The sequence below is a fragment of the Aquila chrysaetos genome, chromosome 19 (genome assembly GCF_900496995.4).
Source record: "Aquila chrysaetos chrysaetos chromosome 19, bAquChr1.4, whole genome shotgun sequence".
NCBI classification, from domain to species: domain Eukaryota; kingdom Metazoa; phylum Chordata; class Aves; order Accipitriformes; family Accipitridae; genus Aquila; species Aquila chrysaetos.
The window spans coordinates 6,513,498-6,529,415 of NC_044022.1; the positions used below are offsets into that span (position 1 = coordinate 6,513,498).

At 35.6% G+C, this 15,918-nt stretch overlaps 1 protein-coding gene across 4 annotated transcripts in view; it reads right to left on the reverse strand.

Moving 5' to 3' along the window:
• Positions 1-400: 400 nt before the first annotated feature.
• Positions 401-15,918, reverse strand: part of NUP58 (nucleoporin 58) — a 38,309-nt gene continuing 22,791 nt past the window's right edge. For 3 of the 4 annotated variants that reach the window (XM_041118497.1, XM_030042681.2, XM_030042680.2), the window contains exons 14-16: positions 10,916-11,014; positions 7,975-8,070; positions 401-2,491 (exon numbers count right to left, since the gene is read on the reverse strand). In XM_041118497.1, coding sequence (XP_040974431.1) covers positions 2,322-2,491; positions 7,975-8,070; positions 10,916-11,014 — 365 coding nt within the window. In that variant the 3' untranslated portion in view covers positions 401-2,321. The remainder of the gene's footprint in view (positions 2,492-7,974; positions 8,071-10,915; positions 11,015-15,918) is intronic. The other variant, XM_041118496.1, reaches the window with a different exon arrangement.

Here is a 15,918-nt window from a genome sequence, read left to right on the forward strand (position 1 = left end):
TGTCATTATTCTATTACATAATCACCTTTTCACTTATGTCCTTAGTTTAGCCTAAGTGTTGCTTTAATGTGAAAAGAAACAGAACACAGGTACCCAGGAGGCAAAGACTGCTTTCCAATTTACAAAGCCATACCTAGTGCTGTGTTACATTACAGCACGATCCAGGTCTATACAGTGCACTGTGAGAAGATCTAGACAAATCCACAATACAATACCTCCCTCCACCCCCTCACTTTCAATCCAGAGATCAAGGCCCTAACTTCAGCAAGAATAATTTTGCACTACATAAATTCTAGGAAAAACAATTCTACATATTAGCTGATGACATTTTTGTTTCTCCTATAACATAGGAGAACAGCAGGAAATGATCTTTCAAAGAGGCAAATATTTATTACAAGGATCACAGCATTATTGTTTTATTGTTTGCACAATGGTAAGTTGCACATAGGGACAAACAGTACACATTTAGAATTAGTTTCACAAATTAATACATTACAAGAGAGTCCAGTGGTTTAACATATTAACTATTAAAAAAAGCAATAACAAAGGAATACAAACATTACGGTTTTGACTGCAGCCCAATAAAAGTTTAAAAAAAAGTTGAAATTAAAATAAACTGTAAGCTTTATTTTTCCGAAACATTAAAAAAAAAACCAAACCACATTGTATCCCTTCCTAAGAGACTGCTCACAAAGATGCAATAACATACAAGTACAAAAGTGAAGAATTCTGTGCTCAGTTTCCCTTAATTTTATCAGATCAAGTGACAAACCGAACATTTGTCAAAGAGCAATCACTGCTGAATGCAGACATCATTTCCAAAACATACAAAATGGTAGTAACTCTTTAACAATAGAAAGCAAATGACCTGGTACTAGAAAAATCTTATGCACTGTAACTGTTTTAGAAAAAAAGGTGCTTTTGTGAAAATGATTGTGAATATTCATTTGATGCATGTTATATACAAAACATCTTCTACATAGAAAGCAACTTGGCTCCAAAGTTCCATGTTCACACTTCAGCCTGTATCTTCACTTGCAAAGATTCAATTGAGCTATTATTCCCTCCTTAAGATGTTTTCCCAGCTATTTCTAGTGCACACCAAATTGGAAATGCAGCACAACAAGCTGTGATGTTGTAATATGCAAGATTCATAAACTACTCTTGCAATAGGTTTAACCTTCAAATTGCATCATTTTCCTCCTCCATTCCTTAGCAGCAAGTTATTGTACTATACCTCGTATTGAAAGCAGATACGCAACTGCTTTTGAGTCAGTGCTAGTAGCACTGACAAGAAGCTAGTGAATCAACTCCATTTTGTAACAGCTAATTTGGGTTTTCATTAGAATAGCATATCCTGTCTCCCCCAATTGCAGGGAAAAGCTCATCCAGCCCAACAACCCTCTGCTTGCACACAGACCTCGTGGCATCCTGAGCTTTCAGCTGAAGTCCTGCAACACTCTACTGTTCAGCTCAGGAGAAAAAACAAAACCAGTTTGGGAACACCACCTATGAAATGTCTGTGTCAAAACCTCAGATTCTTCTTTACAGTTGGCTGCTAAATGGGTGAAGAAAAAGGTTAAAAAACCCCAGCTACTAACCACTACTTACCAAACTTCATGAAATAGTAAACATTGTATGTCAGCTGGTCTTAAACAACAGAACACAAGAAGCAATGATGACATAGCCCAGGACCCACTATTTGAAACTCCTAGGAACATCAAGATATGGGACCACAGGGGAACATGGAGAAAGAGAACACACAAAGAAAAGGAGACCTGTCTATGGGGTGAGGTTTGCACATCTGTATTTTATACACATATATATATATATACACATACATACACACAGATGTGTGCACTGTACTGTATATATTTACATCCATATACACAAAAACACCCTGAAGTAGATTTAAAGGCCATATCCAGGAACAGAAGATATGAACTCTAGTAATTGTACTAGAATATATTTTATCTGTACAAAAAAACAAATATGCATATATTCATATGGTATAAAGCTTATTAACAAAAAATATTCTGCTACTAACATTAGGTTAAATAGATGGTTTTACAAGATTCTTTAATAATAATGCAGTATAGAACATTTCTAAAACTAGGACCAAAAATAAAAATACATAAACGGGTTTCTATTCACAAGAAAATAGCTGTTCAATATGATTCCATTTTGTATTTCAGACTAGGGAAAAGTAGCAAAATTTTTATAAATCTCCTGGGATGCAATTTAACTAATGCATCAATCTAGAAAAATAGACTTTTCAGATGAACAAAGTTGATTCACTTCCCCTTCCCTAAAAGGGGTGCCTATCTTTTCCCTCGCTTGTTTCCAGCTGGAGGTTTCTTCAGCTGAAGAAGTTGCCCTCCTGTCCCAAAGCCTGCAGATGCAGGATTAGATACCCCGAACGTCAGGCCAGCTGATGCTGTGATGCCGGGATTGCTGAAGTTAAACCCAGATGTAGTCGAGCTGCCAAAGCCTTATATGAGGGAGGGAAAAATATTTTAAAACATAAGTTATATCAGGATTGCAAGTTTGTCCTCCTTGGAGTTATAAACACCAGTCACTTTATTACCAATATTTGTAATACTTTATACTAGCATGGATCTACAGCAGTATGCCACATTGCTAACACACTTGGACTTGCTATGACAACTTGGATATTACAGCACTAATGCAGTCTACCTCAGTGATTGTAAAGAATTCTATCCTAAATCACAAGTCTATTATACCAGTATCCATACAACAGCAGCACCCGAAAGTCTCACTGAAATTGTACAACAGAAGAAGCGCAACTCCTCAACTTCTCGGTCTAATATGTAATGCGTACGTAGGGTGGGAGGGAAGGCAGAAGTAGAAGCAGACCACGGCCCGCTCACCCCACTCACAGCAGGTAAACGGCAAAGCTGGAGTCGGAGCTGCCGGCCTTGTGCCCTACTGTCTAGGCTACCTTTGCCTGTCTTAACGTATGTGGCACAGACCATGCCTTAAATGAGAGGCAGAGAAGGCTCAAAATCCTTGCCAAATTCTTGGCAATTTAAAAACCACCCTTTACGACTTAAACCAAAAAGCAGCACTGAAAACAAAGCTTTGGAAAAACTGAATGACTAGGTGAGCAAATTGCGCTATTTCAACTCCTCCACCCTCTTTTATCAAGGTCAACAAATTGAACATTTGGTTCAGCTATCAAACAAGATCAGTTGAAGAAAATCTGCTTACAGTTTTCAGCAACAGTAACACCAACTCATTTTACTTCCTTTTGTGAATTTGCATCAGTTATGCACAACCAACTTGGATAATAATTGAAACTATTAGAGAATGCCAGAAATTTCTCAACTATTACTTAATAAGAAGCAGAACTTCATAACTCCGCTTTTTGTTCTCTCAAGAAACTGAGTAAGGTAACCGATCACACGAACTAACAAGTATGACATGAGCAAGTTAAGATTTTAACAGTTTCATACAAGTTGCACACGGAAACCTGTAAACAATTAAAATATTAAGAAAAAATGGGACCGATTCACAAGTAAAAAAGGGTATATTCTCAATACACATTACTTAACATAGTTTTGTTAGCTGTCTAGTAGACAGATAAAGCAATCCTTTGATCCCATCAGGATCTTCAACTCAGTGCCAAATTATTTTTAAAGCACAGAAATAAAAACTCAACTGGTTGTCTCATCAGAATCCCAAAGTGGCTCTCACAAGCCTGATGTCTTCTGTTCCCTCTCTTGTTACTGATGCTTTGCACCAAGAACTACTTCAAAACATAACGTGAAACTCTTCCTCCTGCAATCTCTGGACCCCGAGTTACACACCACATCATCTTGTCAAGAAAATCCCCCATTACCTACATTCCAGTAACTGCAGTCCTTCAACACACAGCTGCCTGTGCAGAACTCATTGTCAATGCAATGAGCATGCAGATCTAGAGTGTGACTAACGATACTGTTCATTTGGGTCTTGTCTAAATTTTGTCGAATAATTTGTCTCATCCTAGGATGTAAGGGGTGAAGCAGATGCAACTACTCCTCCATTTCCCTGCTGACTCTGAATCCCAAGTAAGATTTTTAGAGCAATAAGCTTATTCTTCATCAGGGTGTCTCATGAATTAAAAAAATCTTTAATAATCAAAACTTGTCTTGGTAAGTTACCTTTTTACTTCAAGTATGTATCTGAGATAACAGGTAAGCTTTGCCTCCTATAGAAAACATCATGAATGCCATTCATAATAAAGCTGTATGTGATCTATAGTGTCAGGAGTTCAGCAGGCAAGGGTAAAGTGCTCAAGAAGTACCTCCTCCTAGCTGCTTCTAGATGCAGGGATTATTCTGAAGCACGCAGGGAAGGCAGCCTGAGCTTTATTTGAGTAATGTTAGAATAAGAAAGAGATGTATAAACTGTGTGATAGAAGACTGAGAACATGCTTGTTAATTTAGATATAACTTGGAAACTAATAGCTGTTATGTCAGAAGTGCCATTTAGGGCAGCCACAAAAGTGTAGAAAGGCAGAAGGGAAATTCATCTAAATGGCTTTGTCCATCATGGCAGCATAACAAGGCCATGGTACGAAGTTCTTAAAAGTAAACCAAACCCTAAAGCAGAGTAAATGTTCAGGAAAAAACCTTGAATGAGGTATACATTCAGTCTTATTCCTGTTGCAAGGAAAGAGAATCAATCACAGAATAGCTCAGTTCTAGACAGAAGAGTCACAAAGTCTTGAACCATAGCTACGTGATCAACGATTTCTTTGTTGAAATTAGTATTACTTATGTGTAAACAATTATTTTCAGAAAGTAAATGACAACCTGCCCTTCGAGGGCATAGAATTAGCATCCCCCTGAAGGACCTTAGAGTACACTTTATTCCTTGGGCTTTTTGCATCTCTGCTTCAGTCAGCTCTTTAGATAGGTAAGCCAAACATGAGGTACACACCTCCCCGTAACAGTTTTTTTTTATTTTAATGCTACAGGGATAAACAGCAGTTCAGCAGATCTCAAAGGCAATCTATTCCTGCCCTCATCCCCCACGCTACAATAGGTCCTGTAGATCAAAAAGAATTTCCAGCACAGCTTTGACTAATGTACTATTAGCCTCTGTATCTGAAAGCTGTTCATAGTTACACATGGATTATATTCAGGTCTGTTTTTCAGCAGTATGAGTACGTCCAGCCACAATCCCACTTGACTATCTCTTATCCCATGTACTGAGGCTGCTATTCTTCTGTAAGTCTCCAACACAAATTCTCAGCTTAGCTCTTCAAAGCTTATTTAGCATCTCGGTTTTCACAAAAATAGTGTGTGTGTACACCCCCCACCCCTTAACATTGTACCTATAAATTCAATGGTGATTTTTTTCCTTTTTTGCCATCACTTTGGTAGTCTTAATGCTTTTTACAACATCACACTCACATCAGCCTTTTCGGTTGCCATCAAATGAATAAGATTAGGAATTGAGACTTGATTTGTAGTCAGCATTCCACAATGTCTGTGTGTTTCAGAGGGAAGTCTGAGACACTTGTTTCATCTCGCAATTGTGTGCACTAAAGAAATTGAGAGAAGACTGCAGTTGCTCAGCTTTTCATCTACTGACACAGCAGACACAATGACTGCTCCTGGACTAAGCCCAATTTACTATTAGAAGATGCTAAAGTACTTTCAGAGGACTCAAAGTTTTCTCTTCAAACATACAAACTGAAATTGAGAAGAGCAGTATTACTACTAGAAACATTTTCAAATCTTTTAAAGCAATTAAATCTAACTCATAACTTACAAACACTTGACAGAAGCAATTTGGGAATCTATAATTTTCATTCTAAAATAACAACAAACCGATTGAAAACACGTGGAGGAGACTTGGGGCATTACCTAAGCAGCCTAGAAGGACAGGGTGATGGAACACTTACTAGACATTAGTTTTGGAAAATACTTAAGCACTTGCATCTAAACACAAGCAGTAACAACACTATATCCCATAAGGCATATTCACCCCCTTTTCCTAGCTTTTTCAGAAGAAAAAGATTCAGAAACAAGATATAACTAATATAAACCATAATATTTTTTCAGGATCCTGTAAAGGTTATCCAAGAAACAGGACATATTAAAATTAAAAAAATATATAATCTGGCTAGCCTCGGGCATCATTCAAACCCATTTATACACCCTCAATAAAATTAAACTAAAGATCATATGCAATCCAGAAGCTATACGGCATAGGATTTTGGATATAAAAATGTAAATGTTAATGTGCTTCTGGGCTACCAAATTTTTAGAGAGGTTTCTATTCCATAATCCCAGTCTAGATCAGGATTTCACGACTGCTTTATTTTATAAGCACAAAATGATGGGAATTACATTTAATCTCTTACATTCCTGGTTACTACCTTCTGTAGCCGAGACTCTTGAGATAACTGAAAACAATCTTCATCTTATTAGGTCCAACTCTCTTACTGCTAAAGAGAGACTGGGTGCACTGCCACCATGACAAAGCCTGTTCTGAGGAATGCAGTGAAATGACATCTAAATTGTCTCTGCATGCCACCAACATAGCTAAGACAGACTTGCTTTGGCTCGATACCTTATTAGTGGTGGACAACTGATCCATACTACTAGTTTTCTAATTATGTTTTTTAATATACTAAAAACTAAATTATGTACTTTGCAACTTAGCAGTTTGAAATGCTGCAATACTATTTATATAAATATTAATAATAGGTAATTTAATATAGGCTCAGGAAAAATAAGCTACAAGATAAAAACATAAACAGTGTAAGTTTTCCAGTTGTTTATGATATTAAAAACTAACTAAGCAAAAGAAGGTTGATGCCTAGACACAGCATACTGCAAAATCAGAGATGTTTGATCAAGAATTTACAAGGGTGTTACGCATTCATGAGTGTTAGACAGCCAGCTTAGTGAGCTATTTCCACCTTATAATACGAAGCTTAAGGTACTTTACAGGCCTAATTTGACAGCACAACCCATCACTAACCAAGTTAAAAACAAAACAAAATGAAAAGCATAGCAACTAACAAGACAGTGGTCCAAGCTAATGTATTGGGCACTTGCTAATAAATACCAGCCACTTGGTATGTTTGTATTAGTAGCAGGTAAAAAAACATTTTGCTTTTAGAAAAGAAACATGCTACCAAAAGCCAATCCCAGGAGACATAATACTCCTTCAATCTGTCATTGAAGAAAGACTGTAAGACAGACTATAGTAAACTGTTTGCCTCAAAAACAAACTCCTATTTAAAAAGCAATTAGAGATGCAAGCTATAGAAGTGACTAAGATTTCAAACATCTGAGTTAAGGAGCAATTGCATCCATATTTTCATTTTCTCACCACCAACAAAATTAAATCAAAAAAGTGAAATTAGTACTGAGTAGTTTAATTGCCACAGAAATGTTTTCAAAGTAGTTAACACAATGAATTATGGATCTATGCAGAGATACAATAGCTATAACTTACTATTCAAATAGAAAGGATAAGCAAATAAGCAGTTTTAAGGAAACATTCTGGGCTTCTAAAAATAATTTAAACTTTACTTCTAAATACAGGAAGTCAAATTGCTGGTATATTCGTCACAAATTTATACACTAATTTCAATAGCTCGGTAACTGTATAGACTATGCGTTTAAGTAGTAACTGCATTTCTGTGCCTCAGGCTGCATCTGATCCAATCTGATGCATCTGATCTCCTGTTTCCACTCCTAATTAGACACACACCATCAAACAGAAAAGATTAATGCTCACTCAACACGGTCCACCTAGGAGACCTTTAACAGAACCTAAGAACTTCTCTGAAAGTGTGTATTTAGCAAGTAAATAGTTACTTTAATCATTATATACACATGCAACTTTAAGCACATTTGTTCAGTAGCTTGCTTAGACTGAGGGCAGCAGTTTGATTATAATACTTTTGCTTTAAGATAAACTTGAATTCAAGAGAAACAAACCAACCTGCACTCAGACTTCCTGATGGTTTACTTGTAGTTCCAAACCCAAACGATGATGCTCCTGTGGCACTACTTCCAAAGGCAGAGCTACTTCCAAATCCTAGTAGAATAATAGTAAAGACATACAACAAGAAAAATTACAGACACAGCAATTAAAGACACATAGGTTTTGGGCTAGTATTCTAAAACCAAACATAATTCTAAGCATTATTTGGTAAACGAATGTTCCTAGGATTATTGTCTCAAGAGTGTTTTATTCTCAACACAGCATTGAGTTAAGAAAACTGCAAACAGGAAAGCATTGGAGAAAAATACTTCCTTCAAAATACAAAACTGAGTAAAGGAAAAGATATAAGAACAGGTGAAGTAAACTATAAGAGTTTACAAAATTGCTGTTGAATGGCTGTTAAATTGGCAAGAAAATGGTAAACAAATGGGCCAAAACTAAGAAAATTCAGACACGTTATACGACTTCTATTACAGAAAGCCGCAGTGTTCATTCACAACTCAAGGAAAAGTTCTCTAGAGTAAACATTTTCTTGAGTTTACATTTGGCTTATTTTAGTCATCCCCCTCCCAGGTTATTGGGGATCAGCTTTATCTAGGAAACCACAAAATAGGTTAAATACAGAATAGAAACAGAATTTCACAATATTTAATGGGAGAAATCATTGTATAAAGGGCAGCCATAAACATATAGCTGTAATAAAACTCATTCTGTTAATTCTGTAATTGACATTTTAAATTTCATAATATAACTATTTCAAGATTTCAAATTGTGTTATTAATATGAGATCACTTCAAAGGAAAAGTAAGTTGATATTTGCAGTTTGAGATAGAGGCCAGACAATAGGAACAGTAAGAGAAATACATTCTGTGATTTTGGCTGTCTCCAGAGGTTTCCAGAAGAGAAGAGTATTTGTATTTGAGAAATTTATGCACCCATCTTAAGTTTCAAGTGTCAGGGAAATACTTGCATTTTACTGCAAATTGAGCCTTCACCATTCCTTTACAGAAATAATTTTTAGATTTTAGATTTTAAAACTTGTAAGGATTGAACACACTATCTGAAGTCCTATCTTTTGTCCTATCTAGTTTGAAATGAATGACCAATGATCAGGCAAGGTGTCTGCAAATATTTAATGAAGCATAGCATCCCTACGCTATGTATCTTATATACTTAAAATGCAAGAGCCTCTATGTTTATCACTGACAAAATTGACAGAGTATTTATCATTGAAAGAGAGCAAATTTCCCCAATTAAAATGATGTTTCAAGACTATACATTAAAAATTGTCCTGTTCAACCCTCCCCCCCCCAAGATTTAAAAAAAAAAAACAAAAAAAAACAAAAACCAAAAAACCCTTCAGTATTCATTCTGCTAATTTGTTTCCAAGAGCACACCTGCAGGACATTTTGCATGTATTCCTTTATTCTTCTACATTTGCTTCTATCGGACAAGTCTTGATTTGACAAAAGATGAAAATTTTGCAAATTAATACAGAATAGATGAAGTGCAAGCAAATGCCCTTCTAAGCAGAGAACTAGCAAAAAAAGAATACAAGTTAGGCCTCTAAGACAAAACTAGAAGCAGTTGTCCACCAATTTAAAAGAAAATGTTCTTTAATTTACATAGGCAAGATTGGTGAACACAGATTGTTAAACAATCTGTAGTCTACAACCTCTTTGGTTGAAAAGGAAGAATTTTATGGGTTTTTTAAGGCATTTAAACCATTGTGGGAACAACCTGGTAATTCAGAATTACTTTCCTTTTAGCCCACTATTCTCAGTTATTTTTCCTGTTTAGATGTACAGACTTTCTTTTATCTGAAAAAGCTTAAATTCTGAGGAGAAAGGACATTGGTAGATTTAAAGATAACTTCAAGATGATAATTTAAGGTAAAATTGATGCAACGTTCAAGTTACATCATCTTTCCAATACCGAGTGATATTTAATCATTTTAAATACAACACTGATTCATATGTTTGGCTCAAAGAGGCAAAATGTAGGGATGCAGACTGAGGTGGCAGAGAGGAGAGGATGTAATAAGAAAAACCACAACACATTATGTCTGTGCTCAGCAGATGTAACAATTTTCTTTGCAGATCTCATACAAAAGCTTCAGAGGACACTAGTGTCTTTTGAGTTGTGCTGTAGGAACAGGAACCCCTGACCTATACAGATAGGAAATTTACATGCAGATTAGATTCTACAAATCACTTGAATTCTCAGTAGTAGAACTACAAGTAGAATCTATTACATTTAAATGGAAAGGTCTACATGAATTTTATAATCTTTTTTATTACCACCTACTCTTTCACAGTCACGTGTCCTCTTGGAATACATTTCCCACCAGCACTATTAACATTTTGATAAGTATTTTTCCCTCATCTTCAAATGTTGCTTTTTCAGTTTGAAGAGGGATTTTTTTTTTTCCACCTCAGCACTGAGGGACAGAGTGACAGCTAAAGCAAGTATGTTTCAGCAAGCAGGATCCCAGAATTGCAGTAATTTTTTAGCATTTATTCTTATCTTAATCCAAGCAGAAATGGATCCCTATAGTTAAGAGTTGTACATAAAGGTGAAAAACTTCTATGGATTAGCTACGGCATGATCCAATGTCTCAGGTGCCTAACTTTCATATACATAAAATTAAGTCAAGTTGTAGTTACAAAAGGATGTACTTGATGTACTTCCCTAGCTTTAAGAACAGAACTTCTATGTGATTAATTCATCCTGGTTTTTCACTACAATGGCTTATTAGTCTTAGTATTAGCCTTAGCAACTCCTTCTGCAAGACACGAAGAAGTTTGGAAAGCACAGACTGCCAGATTGTAAGGTCCTTCCCTGAAAAAGATCATCCTCTTAGGGAGTTAAAGGTTTGCAAGAGATTAAGATGTGCGGTATAATAATTAAATGAAAGATTAGAAAAGTTAAAGTGTACCTCCAAGGCTTGAAGAACCTAAGCCACTTGATTGCAAGCCAGTGCCAATACCTGAGCCGAATGGCGTTCCAAAACTAACTCCCAGAGATGGCTGTGGCCCTGGTATAAAAAAAATGAGAACAAACTTGCCTTACTCTTTCATAGTAAAGAGGTCCTTTATTTATTTATTCAAGTATTTGATAATGTGAACATCATTGCTTTCAACAAATCCCATTAAGATCCCAAACTTTACCTCATCAAAATTCCTCACTTAACTGACTGCCTCTACATCCACCTAGTAAAAAAATCTAAGAAAACACTGATTGTAATAAGGTGAAACTAGTCAAAGCTAGTAACATGATAACACCACCATTTAGTATTTTTAAAAGTTAACCAGTCTCACCTTACACTTTAAAACATTAATCAAAACCTTGAGAGAACTCATAGGTAACAACATTTTGCCACCTGTATTAATGGAATCAGAATAAGGGAAAAACCTTCAAATTAAAAACATGAGCACTGACACTAATGTAACTAAAACTGTATTAAAAAAGTTAATTTAATAAATCGGAATCTTCAAAACTAGTCAAGTATTCCATCCAAATTTAAACAGAACACTAAGATAAAAAACAAGACAATGACTTTATTTTATTAAATTTATTGTTCATTTTTAAGCAAGTCAATTACACAGTAACATGACAATTCAATTCTTTTCCACACAAGTGATAACTGAGATCTTTTAAGCTCTGCTACATAACACCATTCAATAAGGTAAACTAGTCAAACCACCTGTTTAAATAAACATTTACAAAAGGCACAGTCCTATGTACCTTAATGAATTAGATACATTCAAAATTTCAGAGTCAGAGTTTGTCCCATAATTAAAAAAATGTTGACAGTACTTTCCCTGCATATTCACACTAAGATGCAGGACTGTCAAAAAACATTTTCAGTCTGCCAAGATGAATTTACAGCCTCAGTTCCTTCCCCCCCCCCTTAACCTTGGGAAATAAAGAATCAACTTGCTAGCCCATTACTAACACATTTTAAAATAATTAATTCTGATAAATAATTAATTTATTTTGACAGTTTTCACAGTACAATCTTATACTCCTGTCTTTTTCAAACAGTTTTCAGTGCACTAGTTTAAAATTTTAACCATTGAAGATAAGATACAGTGCCAAACTCTTAATCCACAGGCATTCACACCTTTCCTCAAGGTAGCCTTCTCCACCTTTGAACATACTTTATGTACTATATCAATGAAAATGATGATTTATTCTAATATTACTATACAAGCTCAGATGATTTCAGTCTTTTTCCTAAACCATTATCACACTTGGGCTTATTTTCATTCAAAACTTCCTCCTTCGTACTACAAAGTTTCCTGTTACTAATATTTATCTAGAGTTTTAAAATGTAAATATTTCAAGCTTTTAAAATCATTTCAGTATTTGAAGATTTAAATGGAAAATCATTTTGAATCAAGTGAAAGGCACTGTATATTGAAAAGTAACATTTTTGCTAGGAACACAAAATTCTTATGTGATCCAAGCTGAACGACATCTGTATACTCAAAGTAGTGTTAAACTAGATTTTAAGGGCAACTAAAAGTTGTTAGCTTTCAGTCTCTGCTTAGCAGGGAATAGTTGGGAAACCCAAGCTATTTTTTCAACTAAAAAAAAAGTATATAAGATTTTATAATTACAAATTTTCACATAAATTTCAAACTAAACTTGTTTACATCCAGTTTAAATAATGATACATCTACCTAGCAGCTCTTTAAAAAAAAGAAAACTGTTATCAAGAAAAAGAATCAAAAAACCCTACACAAGTTAGTCAGTCATCTAATAAACTAAAAGAAATCCAAAACACATATCCAGTCCCTTCTCAAGTGCACAGGTTTCTATCTCAGTAGGAGGCACTGTTAGTGGAAGACCTTAAAACAAAACACTACAGTCCTCCAGGCCAAGCTTTTTACCAAATGCAACATGCTTTTTAGAACCAGTAAAAAAAACATTATTCTAAAACACCTCAGATTATATAAAACAGGATCTTATGCCTTAGGCTAACAAGCTTTTCATTGAGCAACAGCATATGATATTTGTTGATTTTGTACCATAATGTTCTGAAGGCATCATCACTACTTACAGTTCTTGTAAGTAAACATAATTTTCAATAGCAAAAACCTAGTAGTAAAAGATTCTTTGATGCCAAAAGTACTAGCAAAAAATTGGCACTTCCGGCTATTATAGGTACAAGACAAATCCTTTATAACAAGTATTTTAACATTTTAAAACTTGATATATTTGCCCTGTAGAGCATTTCAGTTTAATGAATAGGACCCACTACAAAGAGTCCACACAGGTCAGCCAGATTTCCTAAAGTGACATTCTGCAATTTTTTAAATCACAGCTGGTCCTAACAGTGAACAAATTTAGTGTCACAACTTAGATCTGATTCTGACAAAATAATACACTAATTTTAACCAAGGTTGATATCAAATTACACAATAAAAATTTTAAGTGCTATAAAGATTTCAGTATCCTTTCTCACTAGCACTTCAGTCTCATACCGAGTCAAGCCAAAACATAGAGTGTGCTAATAGCTCGATAATGCTTTGACTAACTCTGCACTTCACCAGTTAAGGAGAGAGTAACTAAGTTCTTGGGAGGGTACTTAATTTTTAGAGGAGGAAAGGTGAGCTTGAATAAAAGCATTTCTTTAAGACAACTTAGTCTTACCAGAAAAACATCAGCCTCATGCATTTACAGCTCTTAGTTCACTAGGCTTTGATTTCCTTCAAAATCTTTTACTTTAGTCCTATTAATAATAACAGGTAGACTAGCCACCATCATTTTAACTTCCATGCTGTTCAAGATTGCTCAGGGAGGGTGCAGGTGAGGCAGTGGTTAAAACTCTAGCTGCTACTGCACAAAAGCATGATCAGCCTCACTGCTACCAATAAAGCTATGCTCAGAGCAAAAGTGCTAAACTAGGGAGAGAAGTTGTGTGCAGGCAAGACTTAAGCATAATTTTAGTAACTCCAGCTTCAAAAAACAGCACAAAAATCGTGCTTCAGTGTGCACACCACAGTCCTGGTGTCCTGATTATCCATCCCAGGAGACCAGTGGAGTGCATCTTTGCTCCCTTTCTTCCATATGGCCAGGATCCACTGGCTTTACATAGTTCAATAGAAGCCAGACATGTCTTGGCACACAGAGAGAACATAAATAGGGTGCATATCTACACCCAGCAACTGGGGAAACATTCCCTGATCCCACAGCTTAGATGTAGCTACTAAACTTTTAACTTCTGAACACAAATTTAAAATAAATTATTATTTATCTTTTTCAGAGAAAGAACAGTAACTAACTCTAAATTAATCTTATGAAATAGACTTAACCATGTAAACATCAAATTTTTTTTTTAAAAAAGACACTAACCATCCTGATCCCTCAATACTAGAGTACCATAGATTAGATTTTAGTCAAAAACTTTTAAGTCCAGATTAATTTCCTTGGTTTATTCTTATCTTCAAGAACAGCAACAGCAGGTCAGGTATTACACAGACACCCTCTCCCCCCCTTAACATACACCTCATTTCATAGTCTTTTCTGTCATAATCTTCTACCACCCCTCATCTATCCCACACTTCAGGATCTAGATCTTACAAAGAAATACATGCTATTTTAACTTATAGCAGATAGTTTATCAAATTCATAATAACGTAACACAAAGTTAAAACATGCAAACATTTGCAGTTTTACTGCAGCAAATGGCCATTTGAAAATTCAAACAAGGAAAAGGAAATGAAGAGGAGGCAGTCTTTAAATATTTAAAGATTCCTGCAAAATTGCAAGAATAAATTCTTTTCCTGTTCCACTAAGAGTAAGACAAAAAGTGGCAGCCTTAATCTGAAGCTAAGGAGTTTTAGGTAAATTGTTGGGAAAAAGTCAAGCACTGAAATCAGTAATCTAGGAAAGCTGTGAAACTCTCCTTTCTAGCAAGCTTTTAAGACTTTAAGATATCTCTGAAATAGGTCAGGCCTGACTAGTCCCGTTTTTGAGCCAGAGGAACAGAAAAGATGACTTCAAGTTCCATTTTCTAAGTTTTAAGTACTCTTGAAGGGCCACTCAAAACATCAATCTACCTCTGTTTCTCCACATCAAGTGAGTTGCATGGAGGGTAACAGTATTCCAACCAAATTAGTAAACAAATTGTTGTCTACTTTTGTTGGCATGTTTGACATAAGTTAATGGCCTTGTTCTGTCTGCATCACTCTTGTAGTTGGCACATTTTTGGCTTTTGAAATACTCTGCCAAAACAACCAACCAACCAACCAAAAAAAAACAAACCCAACCTCAAAACCAACCTACGTAGACTCCCATTTGCTCCTTTCACTACAAAATGTTACAAAATACCTCAAGGTATAAAGTCACCTTACATCAGGTGTGTTGGTACAGATCAATTTTGCCTTTTTTTTTTTCTCCTCTCTTCAACTCCTACCCCAAGAGAATATTCACAAAGTCATGCCATAAATGGCATCAATTTACTGAAGTTATTAGCAGTTCTCTTGAATCTGGACTAGGAAGGAGAAGTTCAAATCCCCCACCCCAATTCACAAAAATTCAGGTGTAACTTTAAACGTGGCATCCCAAGTATATGACTTTCGTACACAACTAATCCAGTAATGACCGTGGAGAGTATTTAAAAAAAACATGAGACAAGGAGGAAGACGAAGGGAGAGGGAACTACTCTGGCAACATTAGGATGCACAAGCCAACATCCATCTGTATTAAAAATCCTGAAGCATGACATTACATTATCTCGTGTTTTCTGTTTAAAACCAGACTCTCTTGCAGATGTCACTTCAACCAAATTTCCATGGATTAACATAGCAGCAACAGAAGACTGTGGTCTATGATGGAAATTTAGAAAATAAATATTTCATAAAGACTTCATTCTTCATTGTGTTCAAAATATTTTGGTGTATTTGTCTTTTAAACCCATCTCCTTGCTGT